Source organism: Herpailurus yagouaroundi, unplaced genomic scaffold, assembly GCF_014898765.1.
Source record: "Herpailurus yagouaroundi ecotype Mexico unplaced genomic scaffold, PumYag 184, whole genome shotgun sequence".
Lineage (NCBI taxonomy): Eukaryota > Metazoa > Chordata > Mammalia > Carnivora > Felidae > Herpailurus > Herpailurus yagouaroundi.
The window spans coordinates 8305680-8321806 of NW_024412415.1; the positions used below are offsets into that span (position 1 = coordinate 8305680).

The 16127-nt window shown below is 40.3% G+C and overlaps 1 protein-coding gene across 1 annotated transcript in view; it reads left to right on the plus strand.

Moving 5' to 3' along the window:
- The window catches only part of RTF1 (RTF1 homolog, Paf1/RNA polymerase II complex component), a 51511-nt gene that overhangs the window by 30852 nt on the left and 4532 nt on the right, over positions 1-16127 (plus strand). The window contains exons 5-14 of the mRNA XM_040492339.1: positions 3637-3751; positions 4442-4553; positions 10979-11114; positions 11602-11779; positions 12722-12804; positions 14130-14217; positions 14311-14418; positions 15001-15078; positions 15701-15822; positions 16017-16074. Coding sequence (XP_040348273.1) covers positions 3637-3751; positions 4442-4553; positions 10979-11114; positions 11602-11779; positions 12722-12804; positions 14130-14217; positions 14311-14418; positions 15001-15078; positions 15701-15822; positions 16017-16074 — 1078 coding nt within the window. The remainder of the gene's footprint in view (positions 1-3636; positions 3752-4441; positions 4554-10978; positions 11115-11601; positions 11780-12721; positions 12805-14129; positions 14218-14310; positions 14419-15000; positions 15079-15700; positions 15823-16016; positions 16075-16127) is intronic.

Below are 16127 nucleotides of genomic sequence, written 5' to 3' on the forward strand. Positions count from 1 at the left end.
CCAAACTCGGACGCTCAACAGACTGAGCCACCCAGGCGCCCCAAGAGTCTTAGAGTTTTAGATCATTGATCCATTTTTAGATCATTTTTTTATGTGTTGTGAGGTAGGCATCCAGTTTTATTCTTTGGCATCTAGGCATCCAGTTAGTCTCAATGCCACTTGAAGAGACTCTTCCTTTCCACAGTCTTGACACACTTTTCAAAAATCAGTCCTTACATATATAGGTTTATTTGTTACCTCTCAGTTCTATTCTTTTTATCTGTATGTCTGTCTTATATGGTTTTGTTTACTGTAGCCATAGCCGTGTGGTCCATTTTTAACTTGGGAAGTGTGAGTCCTACAACTTTGCTTTTCTTTTTCAAAATTGTTTTGGCTATGTGGGGCCCTTTGCATTTCCATATGAAATATGTAATATCAGCTTGTCCATTTCTGCAAAAGTGAAAAAAGCAGTTGGGATTTTTACAGTTGGGAAATTGTGTTGAATCTGTATATATATCAAATTTGGAAATGTTGCCATCCTAACAATATTAACTCTTTCCATGAACCTGGTATCTTTCTACTTATTTAGGTATTCTTTAATTTCTTTAAACACTGTTTTACAGTTTTTGGTGTAGAAGGCTAGCACTTGTTTATTCCTAAATGTTGTATTCTTTTGGATGCTATTATAAATTGAATTGTTTTCTTTGTTTCATTTTCAGATTGCTCCTTGTAATATATAGAAATACAGTTAATTATTGTATATTGATCTTTCCCTTCCAAACTTGCTGAGATCATTTATTAGTTTTTAGTAGATTCCTTTAGGTTTTCTATACATAAGATCATGTAATCTGCAAAAAAAGATAAATTTGGGGGCTTCTGGGTGGCTCAGTTGGTTAACGGTCCAATTTCAGCTTAGGTCATGATCTCACAGTTTGTGAGTTTCAGCCCTGAGTCAGGCTCTGTGCTGACAGCTGCGAGCCTGGAACCTGCTTTGGATTCTCTGTTTCTCTGTCTCTCTGCCCCTCCCCTGCTCACACTTTCTCCCTCTCTCTCCCTCTCTATCTCTCTCTCTCTCAAAAATAAATATTAAGACATTAAAATTAATTTTTAAAAATAAATTTTATTTCTTCCTTTCTAATATGAATTCCTTTTATTTTTCTTGTCCTCCTGTATCATGTTGAGGAGGAAGAGTGAGAGCATCCTTGTCTTATTCCTGATCTATGGTGGAAAGCGTTCAGTGTTTCATCATTAAGTGTTATATTACCTGTGGGTTTCTCATAGATGGCTTTTGTCCATTTGAAGAAATTCCCTTCTGTTCCTAGTTTGCTGAGAGTTTTTATCAAGACAGGTTGTTGGATTTTGTCAAAAATTTTTTCTGGGTCTGTTGAGATAGTTGCGAGATTTTTGTGCTTTATTAATAATCGATATATTACAATGATTGATTTTCTTATGTTGAATCGACCTTGCATATCTGGGATAAATCCCACTTGGTCATGGTATATCATCCTTTTTATAAGTTGCTGGGTTTCATTTTCTGCTGTTTTGTTGAGTTTTATGTCAGTATTCATAAGAGATATTAAGCTATACTTTTCTTTTAATGTCATTGTCTCGTTTTGGTGTCAGGGTAATACTGGCCTCACAGAATGATTTGAGAAGTGTTTCCTCTTCTTTTTTTTTTTTTTTGAAAGAGTTTGTGAAGAATTGGTGTTAATTCTTTTTTAAATGTTTAGGAGGATTCTTCAGGGAAACCATGTGGGCATAAGCTTTTCTTTGTGGGAAGTTTTAAAATTACTATTTCAATCTCTTCTTACAGATCAGTCTAGATTTTTCTGTTTTTTTCTTGAATCAGTTTTGATGGTTTTTGGCTTTCTAGAGATTTTTCCTATTCCATCCAAATTACCTACTGTTGCCATACAGTTGTTCATAGTGTTCCCTTATGGTATCTTTTTTATTTCTGTATGGTTGATGGTGTTGTCTCTTGTTTCGTACCTGATTTTAGTAATTTGAATCTTCTGTCGTTTTATCTGAGCCAATTTAGATAAAAGTTTATCAGTTTTGTTGATCTTTTCCAATAGCCAACTTCTGGTTTCATTGATTATCTCTATTGTACTCCAGTTCCATGTTTCATTAATTCCTGCCATAATCTTTATTAATTCTTTTTTTCTGCCTGGTTTACATTTAGTTTGCTCTTCTTTTTCCACTCTGTTAAGGTACAGGTTAAGTTACTGATTTGAAATCTTTCTCTTCCTCCTCCTCCTCCTCCTCTTCCTCCTCCTCCTCCTCCTCCTCCTCCTCGTTCTCCTCCTCCTCCTCCTCCTCCTCCTCCTCATCCTCTTTCTCCTCCTCCTCTTCTTCGTCTTCAAGTAAGCTCTATACCCAACATGGGGCTTGAACTCACAACCCTGAGGTCAGGAGTCACGTGCTCTACCAATTGAGCCAGCCGGCCACCATCTTATTTTTTTTTATTATTATTTTTATTTCTTATTTATTTTTTTGAGAGAGAGCATGCGTACACACACCTGAGAGTGTGTGAGTGGAGGAGGGGCAGAAGGAGAGAGAAAGAGAATCTTAAGCAGTAAATTCATTAACAGATCTCTTTTATATTGCCTTATAAAAGTACATTAACAGCCTTAATTATGAATGAAAAGGACATAACAAAAGAAATTTGTGTACTGTGTTAAAAATTAAGTTAAAAAATTGACGGGGTTATTTTAAAGGGTTATGGAAAGAGTTTAGTGTTTCTTATATTCCTTTATTCCTTCCATAATGTTCTTTATATTTACATACAAAAAAATAGTTTTGTTTTATAAAAGCCTGATTTTTGTTATAGGAAAGGAGCCTAGATTACCATTTGTTAAAGACAATAGTATGTTTATTCATTATTTTTGCTGGTGTGGAGGTGGCGGTGTGGCATTTTTCCTAATGAAAGATGGAGAGTGGTGGGGTTTTTTTGTGCCCCCCTTTTTTAAGGTTTATTTATTTTTGAGAGAGAGAGACAGAGACAATCCCAAGCAGCGTTCTGCACTGTCAGCACAGAACGCAATGTGGGGCCTCGAACTCACGAACTGTGATAACCAGACCTGAGCCAAAATAAGGGGGCGGACACTCAACCAAATGAGCCACCTAAGCACCCCTTGCTTTTGTTTTTGTTTAAAGATTTTATTTTTAAGTAATCTCCATACTCAACATAGGGCTTGAACTTACAACCCGGAGATCAAGAGTCTCACACTCTACTGACTGGGCCAGCCAGGCATCCCAAGAATGGTGTTTTTAAGATACAGCCTTTTCCTGAACACCTTTAAAATTTGACAGTGGCTCTCTGTGGTTTCATTCTGTTTCCAATAGGACATCATTACACTTATCCAGAAATCAACTGTTATGTGAAGGTTGAAGAAGAGCTATGTGTTACCAACAGGATACAACAGTATCCTAAATATTTTCTCTGATTTTAAGTCTATTCCAACTTAATGCTTTCAACTATGTTTGGTGTACTTAGGTTCAGTATTTTTAATGTACTTATGAGGAACATTGGAGTTTTCTTGCAGGAAACCAGAAGTTTAACTCCTTCCCCCTAGGTAGTTCCTTTCTCGTATCTAATAGAAATCAGTTTTTGTAAATATTTCATTGCCATCTAAAAACCAAATACCTTTTAACCAGATTTGAAATCAGGAAAAAACTAAAAACAGCCAAAAAGAAAGAAAAGAAAGAAAAAAAGAAAAAACAAGAAGAAGAGCAGGAAAAGAAAAAGCTGACACAGATTCAAGAATCTCAGGTAGGAAATTCAGTGGTTCTTGCTTACCCAAAAAAATAAACCTCTGCTTTGAGTGTGTGTGTATGTAAAAGATGGTTTTATTTTTTTTAATGGTTTTATATAAGTCAGCCTAGTTCAATTAGTGCAAGACTTGTCTTCATCTTATAGGTTCATTAATCTCTGGACATACCATTTCACCATTAGCTGTGCTGTTCAATTCCTCAGGAATTGTTTACTCAAGTCTGCGTTTAAAAAAGGAACTCGCTGCTGGGTGGGCATCCCTTAAGGGAAAGTTGATAAACGTCCTGTCCCAGGTAGCCAGATTGGTTATGATGTTCACTCAGGTATATGTCATCCTGGACTTGGTAATAAATGTAGCTGTGAAAATTAGTCGTCTCTACATTCATCACAAAAAGCTTTGTTGACAGTGTCAAAAAAAAATATTAGCTGTGATCTAGGGCGTCCTTCCAGAAAGGGTTTATTCCTATAATTCTTAGGTTTTCTGATTGTCGGGCAGGTAAGACGGGGGCTGATTTTACTGCTCTATTCTCTTTTTCCACTAGGGGATGCTCTCTCCCCTTAAACAAGCTTCAGTTTCTAGAGCCAGTGTAGCTTCACATTGGAAAATGGAATGATTAATCGTTAGGTATAGAGAATGTTGTCATTAGCTATTAATAAAAAGAGCCATCCTACATATTTTTCCCTTCCCAGGTAACATCCCACAACAAGGAACGGCGTTCCAAAAGGGATGAGAAACTAGATAAGAAATCTCAAGCCATGGAAGAGCTAAAAGCAGAGCGAGAAAAACGAAAGAACAGAACAGGTCAGTGGGAAAAATGTTGTAATGGCTACTTTGTGTCTCTCATTGTATGATTTGACTTTTTAGTGCCCATTTTTATGTCTCCCCCTTTTAGGACACCCCCCCCCTTTTTAGCTTTTTTTTTTTTTTTTTTTTTAAATTTGAGAGAGAGAGAAAGAAAGAGAGAACCAGGGGGGGGAGAGATAGAGAGAGGAGGACAGAAGATCCCAAGCAGAATCCCACTGACAACAGAGAGCTCAATGCTGGGCTCGAATTCACAAACCATGAAGTCAGGACCTGAGCGGGAGTCAGACACTTAACCGACTGAGCCACCCAGGCGCCTCCCATTTTAGCTTTTTATTATGGAAAATGCTGAACACATACAGAGAATAGTATAATGAACCTCCATGAACCCATCATCCAGCTTCAACAATCAACTCATCACCAATCTTGTTAAATCTATATTCCTCTCTTTTATTGAGTTATTTTGAAGTAAATCACAGCATCATTGTATTTCACCCATAAATATTTCCATATGTGGCTTTAAAAGATAGAGAATCTTGTTTTAAGCATACTACAATATCCTTATCACATGTAAAAAATAGTAACAGTGACTCTCAGTATTCTCAATTATCTAGTCAGTGTTCAAATTTCTCAGTTGTTGTATCATTAATACGAATTTGGTTGTTTGAATCAGGATCTTAAACAAAATCCACACATTGTGATTTGTGAATATGTCCCTGAAGTCACTTAATCTGTATAGATTTTCCTATACATCTCTTTTTTTTCCCCTTGCAGCCTATTTTGAAGAAACTAGGTCATTTGTTCTATAGTTTCTCAGATGCTGGGTGCATCCCATCGGTGGTATTAAATGCATTGCTCTAATCTCTTGAATTTCCTGTAATTTCTAGTTAGAAAACTGGACAAATTCAGACTTGCTCTGTTTCTGTTTTTGTTTTTGGGGGGAAGGCTAAGTTTTAGGTGGTGCTACATTCTTCCATCAGGAGACACATAATATCTGATTCTCTCTCATTTTATGATATTACCAGCTCTATCACTTAGCTTTTACCACAATAATGTGAAATGAAAGACTATTCCAAACTCGTAAGTACTCATTTGCTCCTACTCATGCATCTGCAGTTCATCAGAGGGTTGCCTGATGTACAAGTTAGCCTGGATTGTCTCCAGGCTGCAGGTTGGGACCAGGTCTGTTATACCTATCTGTTTTTCCTCTGACCTCGGGCACATTTTTCTCATGATGATGATACCTAGGGCACATTCTTCTCATGGTGATGGCAGAAGTGTAATAGGGGCAGGCAGAAACATGAGATGCTTCTTAAGACCTTAGACTTGGAATTGGCAGGCACAGTGTCAGGTGTGTGTATGTTTTATTGGCCAAAGCATGTCACATGGCCAGGCCCATCATTAATGGCTGGGAGGACTATCAAGACACATGGCAAAGGGCATGGGTACAGAGAAGGGTGAAGAATTGGAAATAGTCGTACATTCTTTCCCCACAGCCACTGATAATCATTACCTAGCTGTTTTAATACATTATGAGTTACAAAATGATGATATTCTAATCTGTTATTCTTTCTTCATTTATTGTCTTCTTTCTTCACTTACCTCTGTAAACTTCTCATCAGCTCTTTAGTTATCATCAGGAACATTTTGTATAGGAAAGGCAGAATAAATGGTTGATTTTTCTCCCCCTTTATTTACTAGTTTTCAACAGATTGAGATAGTACCTCAGCAACTTCCAGAGGTGACCAACGAGGTTTGTTTGCTTATTTTGAATATCCTTGTGAACTAATGGATTTAAACATACTTTTGTGTATTTTAATCCATTGCAATTATTATGTATTCTCAAATTGTCCCATCTTAGGGGCATCTGGGTGGCTCAGTAGGCTGAGCGTCCGACTCTTGATTTCAGCTAAGATCATGATCCCAGGGTTGTGGAATCAAGCCCCCCGTCGGACTCTATGCTCAGCATAAGATTCTCTCTCTGTCTGTCTCTCTGTCTCTCTCTCCCTCCCTCTCCCTCCTCCTCTCCCTCCTCTCCCCCACTCATGCTCCTCATGAGTGCTCATGCTACTAGATTGGTGGTGATTTCTAAGCCTTTTCAGTACACAGAGGTTGGATCTTTTTTCAAAGATAAATTTTATCCTTGTGAGCTTCATACTGATAAGTCCATTTCACAATCAGAAAGCAGAAGTTTGTTTTGTTTTGTTTTGTTTATAACTGTGTTATTGAGATATAACAAAGGTGGTATACTGTTTACTCATTTAAAGTGTACCAGGCAGTGGCTTTTAGTATATTCACAGAGCTGTGCAATAAAACTCCATAAACTTTACAATGTTTCATTACCCCAAAAAGAGACCTCGTATCCTTTAGCCATCACCACCCCCCAGACCTATCACTCCCCAGTCTTAGTCAACCTCTAACTGGCTTTCTGTCTCTGTAGAGTTGCCTATTGTGGACATTTCATATAATTAGAATCCTATGACATACAGTCTTTTGTGTCTGGCTTTTTTCACTTCGCATAATTTTTTCCAGATTTATTCATGTTGTAATATACATTGATTCATTAATGAATATATGCGTTTTGTTTATCCATTCACCTGTTGATGAACATTTGGGTTCTTTCCACTTTTTGACTATTAAGGATAATGCTTCTGTAAGCACTTGAGTATAAGTCATTGGGTAGACATATGTTTTCATTTCTCTTGGGTATTTACTTACGAGTAGAATTGTTGAAGCATATGGTAGCTCTGTGTTTGAGAAACTGCCAGACTCTTTTCCAAAGAGGCTTCACCATTTTGCATTCCCACCAGCAATGTATAAAGGTTCTACTTTTTCCACATCTTTACCAGGACTTGATTGTCTTTCTGAATATAAGCCATCTTAGTGGGTATAAAGTGGTACTTCAGGGGCACCTGGGTGGCTCAGTCAGCTAAGCGTCTGATTTCAGCTCCGGTCATGATGTCGATGTTTGTGAGTTCGAGCTCCACGTCAGGCTTTGTGCTGACAGCTCATAGCCTGGAGCCTGCTTTGAATTCTGTGTCTCCCTCTCTCACTGCCCCTCCCCAGCTCGCTCTCTCTCTCTTCCACTCAAAAATAAATAAACATTAAAAAAATGTCTTGGGGGTGCCTGTGTGGCTCAGTTGGTTGAGCATCTGACTTTGGCTCAGGTCATGATCTCACAACTTGTGAGTTCAAGCCCCGTGTCACGCATGGAGCCTGCTTCGGATTCTGTGTCTCCCTCTCTCTCTGCCCCTTCCCCACTCGCATTTAGTCTCTCTGTCTCTCAAAAATAAATAAAACAAAATTTTTTTTTAATTTTTTTAATAAAAATAAAAAATACAGTGGTGTTTCATGTGGTTTTGATTTGCATTTTCGTAATGATTAGTGCTTTTGAGCATCTTTTCATGCACTTATTGACCATTAGGGTATCTTTTTTTGATAAAGTGTCTGTTCAAGTCCTTTATCCATTTTTTGTTTCATTTTGTTTAGAGCATGGTCATGGGGGAGAGGCAAAGAGAATCCCAAGCAGGGTCCCTGCCCAGGGCTCCATCTCACAACCTATGAGATCATGACCTGAGCCAAAAACAAGAGTTAGATGCTTAACCCACTGAGCCACCCAGGCACCCTTTTTGCCCATTTTTTAATCAAGTTCTTAGTTTTTTGTTGTAAGTTTTTCAAATGTTTTGAATATTAATCCCTTATCAGATGTATGATTTGCAAATATTTTCTTCCATTCTTTAGGTTTCTTTTCACTGTTTTTAAAAAAAAATTTTTTTTAATGTTTATTTATTTTTGAGACAGAGACAGAGCATGAATGGGGGAGGGTCAGAGAGAGAGGGAGACACAGAATCCGAAGCAGGCTCCAGGCTCTGAGCTGTCAGCACAGAGCCCGACACGGGGCTCGAACTCAAGGACCATGAGATCATGACCTGAGCCGAAGTTGGACACTTAACCGACTGAGCCACCCAGGCGCCCTGGTTTCTTTTTATTCTTGATGGTATCCTTAAGTGGATACAGTTTTTAATTTTGATGAAGTATAATTTATCTTAAATTTTTTTCTTTTGTTGCTTGTGTTTTTGGTGTCATATCTAAGAAATCATTGCCAAATCCAAAGTCATGAAGCTTTCCCCTATGCTTTCTTCTAAGTTTTATAGTTTTAGTTCTTACATTTACCTTTGATTCACATATGGTGTAAAGTAAGGATCTAACTTCATTTTCTTTTCTTTCTGTTTTGTTTTGTTTTTTTTGTTTTGTTTTGTTTTTTTGGTTTTTTTGCACACGGTATATCCAATTTTCCCAGCACCACTTTTCAAAAAGTATCAACCCCATTCAGTGGTTTTGACACCCTTGTCGTAAATCACTTGACCATATATGCAAGGTTTTCTTTCTGGGCTATTTCATTGATCTATATGTCTGTCTTTTGAATGCATTTTAAAGTTACCTGTTACAGTTCCATATTTGTGTGATTGTACTATCAGTTGAATACTGTATTTCATTTTGCTCGTGATATGTAGAGGTAACTTTTTATTATTATTTTGTTCCATGATTACATGAAATTACAAGGTTCTAGAGGCACCTATCTGGCTCAGTCAGTAGAGCATGGCTCTTGATCTCAGGGTTGTGAGTTCATGCTCCATGTTGGGTGTAGAGCTTACTTTAAAAAAAAAAAAAAAAGTGGGAGGTGCCTGGGTGGCTCACTTGGTTGAGCGTCCTTCTCTTGATTTCTCCTCAGGTCATGATCCCAGGGTCATGGGATTGAGTCCCACTTCAGACTCCACACTAAGTATGGAGCCTGCTTAAGATTCTCTCTCTCTCCCTCTGTCCCACTTCCCACTCACGTGCATGCTATCTCTCTAAAAAAATTTTGAAAGAAGGAAAGAAATACAGGGTTCCAAATCAAAGCCTCAAAGCTACTAAACAAGGTATATTCAAAGAAGTTTAATATCTATACCTTTCTGTTTCACCCTTGGCCTCCCTTCTGTAACAGGCAACCACTTAAAAATTTTTTTTTATATTCTTCCTTTTTTTTTTTTAAATAAAAGAACACAGATTCACCTTCCATCTTAAGTTAATGGTAGCTCACCATACATACTTTCCTCTACCTTGCTGTTTTCACTTAACTATAGATCTTAGAGGTTATTCCTTAGTTTTTATGTCACACGTGTGTTTGGTAGACTACCTGTTTTGTTTTGTTTTGTTTTGTTTTGTTTTTGAAAGTTCTTTTCCTTCTGTTTCAGGTCACTTTTCTTTTTTTCATGTTTTAATGATTTTTTGAGAGAGTGAGTACAAGCGGGGGAGGGGCAGAGAGAGGGAGAGAGAGGAGGACAGAGCATCCTCAGCAGGCCCAGAGCCCAACTTGGGGCTCGAACTCAAAAAATGTGAGATCGTGACCTGAACTGAAGTCAGATACTCAACCAACTGAGCCACCCGGGTGCCCTGTTTTGCTTTTTTCAAGTTTTATTTCATTAATCTCTGCACCCAACATGGGGCTCAAACTAATGACCCTGAGAACAAGAGTCTCACGCTCCTCTGACTGAGCCAGCCAGGCACCCCTAGACTACCTATTTTTATAAATAGAATTTTATTGGAAAGCAGCAGTGCCCATTTGTTTCATAATTGTTTGTAGCTGCTTTTTTTTTTTTTTTTTTAATGTTCGTTTATTTTTGAGAGAGAGTGTGCAAACGAGGGAGGGGCAGAGAGAGAAGGAGATAGAAAGAAGACTTGAAGCAGGCTCTGGGCTGACAGCAGTGAGCCCAGTGCAGGGCTGTAACTCAAACCATGAGATCACGACCTGAGCTGAAGTTGGTGCTCAACTGACTGAACCACCCAGGCACTCCGTCTATAGCTGGTTTTTATCTACAGCTGCAAAGTTGAGTAGTTGAAATAGTGACCACATGAAGCACAAACCTAAAGTATCTACTGTCTGCCCCTCCAAAAAATATTTTCTGACTCAGGATTTAGTGTGATGGCTTGTTCCTTTCTTATAGCTGCATAGTGGTCCATTTGGGTGGCTGTACTAGAGGTGATTCAGCCATTCCCCTGTGCAGACATTTGGGTTGTTACAAAAGACCACTTTAAATTGAAAGTAAAGTTTTTCTCCAAGACCCTCTAAAGACATCATAAAATTTTTCCCCATCTTTCTTGCCCATCTTTAGGTGTCTTGAGTGTAATAACAGACACCTGTGCATAGAGTTGGTGACGCTTTCTGCCCACTTAGCAACAAGCATCCAGCCCCTTTTTTTGTCTGTTGAGGCTTGTGCCTGAATGATTTAACTCTAGTTTAACTCGCCTCTGTATATAACCCAAGTAATCACAGTGCAATCCACAGAGGACAGGGCTCCATGTCCCAGTTCTTTTTCAGGTATGAAAGATGTTTCAGTTTCTTATTGAGAGAACATGGGTAAACATTTCCCCTTTGATTTTAGCCGAGCTCCTCGCTAAAAAACAGCCATTAAAAACCAGTGAGGTGTACTCTGATGATGAGGAAGAGGAAGAGGATGACAAGTCCAGTGAAAAGTCAGACCGCTCATCCAGAACATCGTCATCTGATGAAGAAGAGGAGTAAGCTGTGTATATTTTGGTCTAGTAGTCAGGATTAGGTGGGTTCTTTGGGAAGAAGCTTAGTGTAGTTTCCAAAATCGTCTTGTTTGGATGGTGAACTTTGATTTGGTTTAGCACCTTCAGTTGCAGAGCTGAGTTCCCCAGAAAATATGCTCCTGCCTTTGGCTCTTAGCTAACTGCACCCCTGGACATTTTGTCTGGGCCTGGCAGGTAGGAACTGACTTCATGTCATCCTCAGACCGTCTTGGAGCTTCCATTTGTTTTCTTACTCTGATAGGTTATCTGGGATGACCACGTCATTGAAGACAGTTCACAGTACCATTAGGAACAGGATTCTATTACCACTCTTTCCTGTTGCTTCATTTATTTCTTCGGTGGTTAATCACATGTACTTTGGTCAAGTCAAGTCTTAAGAAACGGTAGTATTTATGTATCTTGACCTGTTTTTATGAGGAACACTTTTCTCAGTGTCCTTTATTCCTCACAGGAAAGAAGAGATCCCTCCCAAATCACAACCCGTCTCCTTACCCGAGGAATTGAATCGGGTTCGATTATCACGGCATAAGCTGGAACGTTGGTGTCACATGCCCTTCTTTGCTAAAACTGTCACAGGATGTTTTGTACGGATTGGCATTGGAAACCACAACAGCAAACCAGTTTACCGGGTTGGTGTTTCTTTCCTGGACAATTGTCCGTGTTTTAAATATAATGATTCTCAACTGGAATAGGAGCTGCTGAATGACACAGATCTGTCACTTTTCTGCCACCATTTAATGCGAAAATAGACTCTAATTGAGACGCCCATAGAATAATGACAGTCTGAGGTGACCAGAGATCCTGCATGAACTATAGACGGTCTTTGGAGCCCAAAGGTGGGGGGGTTTGGATTTAGAATAATTTTATTTCCCTTCCATATAAAAGCAAGAAGGGAGTATTCATTGGTTGTTACATAATCTGGAAGCTTTGTTCATTTGAAAAATAAATAAATGAAAAATTTCCATGTTACATACCAAGAGACTTCTGAAACAGAATTATATTGAGGTTTAAAAACAAAAACACAAAAAAACCACCCTCTGACCTAATAGAGGTGGTTTTGTGAGTTCTGGCACTGCTTCTGTGATCTGGATGGCTGGAACATAGCTGTTTGATGTTTTTTCTTTTTGTTTTTGTTTGTTTTATCCTGGGCTGTATGGTTTTAATATGTGTTTACCTCCTTCTGTGAGGACCAGCAGCCATGCCACATCCCGGAAAGCTTGACAAACAGAAACTGACCTCCATGGTCTTCGTGTTTGATTGATAACACTGACCTCTGAAATCCCAAGTGTATCCCCTTAGTAAGGGAAGACTGGGTCAGAGGGGAAGCTCCTAATGGGCCCTGCCAGGCTAACCACCTCCTCTCCTGGCGCTCACCCACTCTGTGCGTGGGGCGCCTGGTGCTTGGCCATCTGGGTTGTAAACCTGAGGAAGGTGCCCAGAACGCCTGGCAGCTGTGGGCTCCTCTTAGTGCAGGGTTACTCTTTGTAGTTAGGTCAGGAGAGCCAGAGAGAGTGATGTGGAGAGCTCTGAAAGAGTCTGTTTTTAACTGGTGTCTCTGTCCTTTCACTTAGGTGGCTGAGATCACGGGTGTTGTGGAAACCGCCAAGGTCTACCAGCTTGGTGGCACCAGAACAAACAAAGGGCTACAGCTACGGTAGGGGAGGTGCGGCGGCGGCAGCCTCAGCACAGGCACTGCCTGTTGGAGCTGTTGTTCTCTCCCAGTGTGACGTTTCTTGTAACAGTAAATTTCTGTTGCGCCCAGTGGGGACTTAGAGGGGAAACTTATATTCTGCCTTTGCCCGTAGGGAAAGGTAGGGTGTCTCCCTCTCACAGGGGAGATCCGGGACAAGACGTGGTGGGACATAGAGAAGGAAAATGTCAAGCTCCCCTCATCCCAGAGCCCTGCAGGCATTTCCTTGGTGACCCTGGTCAGGAGGCTTGCTTCTATTTCTGGCTGTCACTAACCTCATCTTCTGACAGGTCAAGCCACCTTTCAGGACTTCGTTTCTCTTCAGTAACATATTTACTGAGTGCTTGCTATCCGCCACTGTTCTGGGCATCAGGATACAGGCAGAAACAAAGTAGAAACATGAAAATCCCTGCCCTCTTAGAGCCTGAAAATTCTAGAGACCCTATATGAAAAGGAATAGAAGTAGTTTGCCAGGATCACTGAAAATAACAGATAATAGACCCAGCTGTAGCATGGCCTTATTTGGTCTCTGTGGTCTCCATTCTCTTCTCCTGGCACTGTCATCTTTCTTGGTCTTCTTGAAAAGGGCCAGCTGGGGGGCACCTGAGCAGCTCAGTCGGTTAAGTATCGGACTTCAGCTGAGGTCATGATCTTAGAGTTTGTGAGTTCGAGCCCCGTGTCGGTCTCTGTGCTGTCAGCTCAGAGCCTGGAGCCTACTTCAGATTCTGTGTCTCCCTCTCTCTCTCTGCCTCTCCCCCACTCTCACTCTGTCTCTCTCTCTCTCAAAAAAAAAATAAGTAAACATTAAAAAAAAAATTTTTTTTAAAGCAGTTTCTTCCTAAGGAATGGAATTTCCTTGTCATTCAAATATCTACATAGTATTTCATATTCTCGCTGCCAGTTGATTGTAACATTTTATTATAAATGGACTTTTGAAGCACTAGCCAAGTCGTTTTGTTGTTGGTTTTTTTTTTCCAGTGGTAGCTGTGATTCTTTATCCTGGCTGCCCATTAAACAGCCTGGGAGGTATTGTTTGTTTAATTTCATTGCCTGGTTCCTACTCCCAGAGATTCTGATTCAGTTGAGCTAGAGTGATGCTTTGGCATTAGAGTTTTTAGGTCTTCCTAGATGATTAGATGATTGGAATTTCTAGATCTTCCCAGATGATTCTAAAGGGCAGATAGGATTGAGAACCACAGAGATAGGTGGTTCACAGTCTGGTAGGGTTGTTTTGCTGGTACTGCAGTTAACATACCCATTCTTGGAGATGCTTTCTCTTTTTTATGTAGGCATGGCAATGACCAACGAGTGTTCCGCCTAGAGTTTGTCTCAAACCAGGAGTTCACTGAAAGTGAATTCATGAAGTGGAAAGAGGCGGTAAGTGGATAGATAGCACCTACCAATTGTTCATGAAGACCCTGAGAAAGTCTCTAAAATCCCTTAATAAGCTTTTATCATGTTTTGGTCTAGATGTTCTCTGCTGGCATGCAGTTGCCCACTCTAGATGAAATCAATAAGAAGGAATTGTCTATTAAAGAAGCTCTTAATTATAAATTCAATGATCAGGACATTGAAGAGGTAAGAAACCTGGTACCCCAGAGATTGGAGGTTCAGTAAGAACCAGTGTTAGAGAAGATCATGACTTTCTTTTCTTTCCCTATATCTTGATATGTTTAACTCTGCATAAGGATTGCATAAGGATGAGAGAATGTTGATATTACTACTTTATTTATAATTCATTAAGATTTTCTCTATACGCTCTCATTTGAAATCCTAGAGTAAAGACGTGTATTTAGAGTTCAAGGATCTGTATTCTGCTAGGCTTGGTCCTTCATGAGTTTCCTTTCTCCAAAACATTTTGGTAAAATTCTTTGATCTCTGTTCTCTTGGACAGTGGCTAGCCTTACAGTACCAGGTCCCTGGGCTGCTGCTGTTTATTGGTGCATGTTCCTTCAGACTGTCCCAGAAGAATCTCCGTGACCCTGGAAGCAGCATAGTATCCCTTGGAATGAACTCGCTTTCTCTCTCTGGGGCATGACACTGCTGTAGGAAGAGCAGCCCCCTCTTAACTAGCTGCTTGCCTCCAAAATGGGCTCATTTAGCCTGTCTACAAAACTAGTTTAGGAATACCTCACTGCTGGTATCTCCTCTCTGGTACAGATTGTAAAAGAGAAAGAAAGGTTCAGGAAAGCTCCACCCAACTATGCTATGAAGAAGACTCAGCTGCTAAAGGAAAAGGTGAGGACTTGCATTTGAACCTCTTTCCTCATCCTGAAAGGTGTAGAAATCAGACTTGTTCATCCTCTGCTAAGTTAGTGGTGGCAGGATTGGGGGGAAATGCTGGGCTCCAGCATTAGCAACACAGGGCTTTCCAGGCAGTGAGGCAGCATCCCTTGGCCATTTTCCTTTCTATAAATTGAAATTGATTGTGTCTGTTCTGTTCCCCTTACTTTCTAGAAAGTCCCTTTAGTTTCGTGTGTAATAAGACAGAACCCAGGGTAATATCAGCACTGGGTCTGAACAAATGATACTGCCAAACCCAGCTGAGGTGGGTGGCTTTCCATTCTTCACATCACGATGGGGTGAGCCTTGTTAGGGTGAGTCAGCCCCATGGGGCCTGGGTTCCAAGGTTAATGTTAGATATTGCTGCAACCGGGGGCCCAGAGCCAGATAGCTATATGACAAGGTGTTACTACTGTAATAAGAATTATACCTTGCATTTGTAAAGTTTGTTTTCAGCGTTCTTTCATATCTCCTGTCATTTGTTCACTGCGTGAGATGTCTTGCCTGTGCTGAAAGTAAGGGGATACTTGTTACAGAGCCAGTCATAGCCAAAAACTCACACTTCTCTCTTGTGCAGGCCATGGCTGAGGACCTGGGGGATCAGGACAAGGCCAAACAAATCCAAGACCAGCTGAATGAGCTAGAGGAACGGGCAGAGGCCCTGGACCGCCAGCGGACCAAGAACATATCTGCCATCAGGTGTGTTACAGATCTGTTTTGGTTGGGCTCCTATCCCGGACCCACAGACCTTGCCACAGTTATCAGGTGAGCCCGTGGCCTTGCACATGCTGTGCTTGCACTGGCTGGATGAGGCTCCGGGGTCAGGGGTCAGGGCTCAGTGGTTCCCTCCCTCCTTCCCCAACCGACTGACTCACCCTTTTACTCACCCACAGTTACATCAACCAGCGGAACCGGGAGTGGAACATCGTAGAGTCTGAGAAGGCCCTTGTGGTGAGTAAACAACTTTATTTGGATCACTGAAGACCATTTTAATTAATAAAATG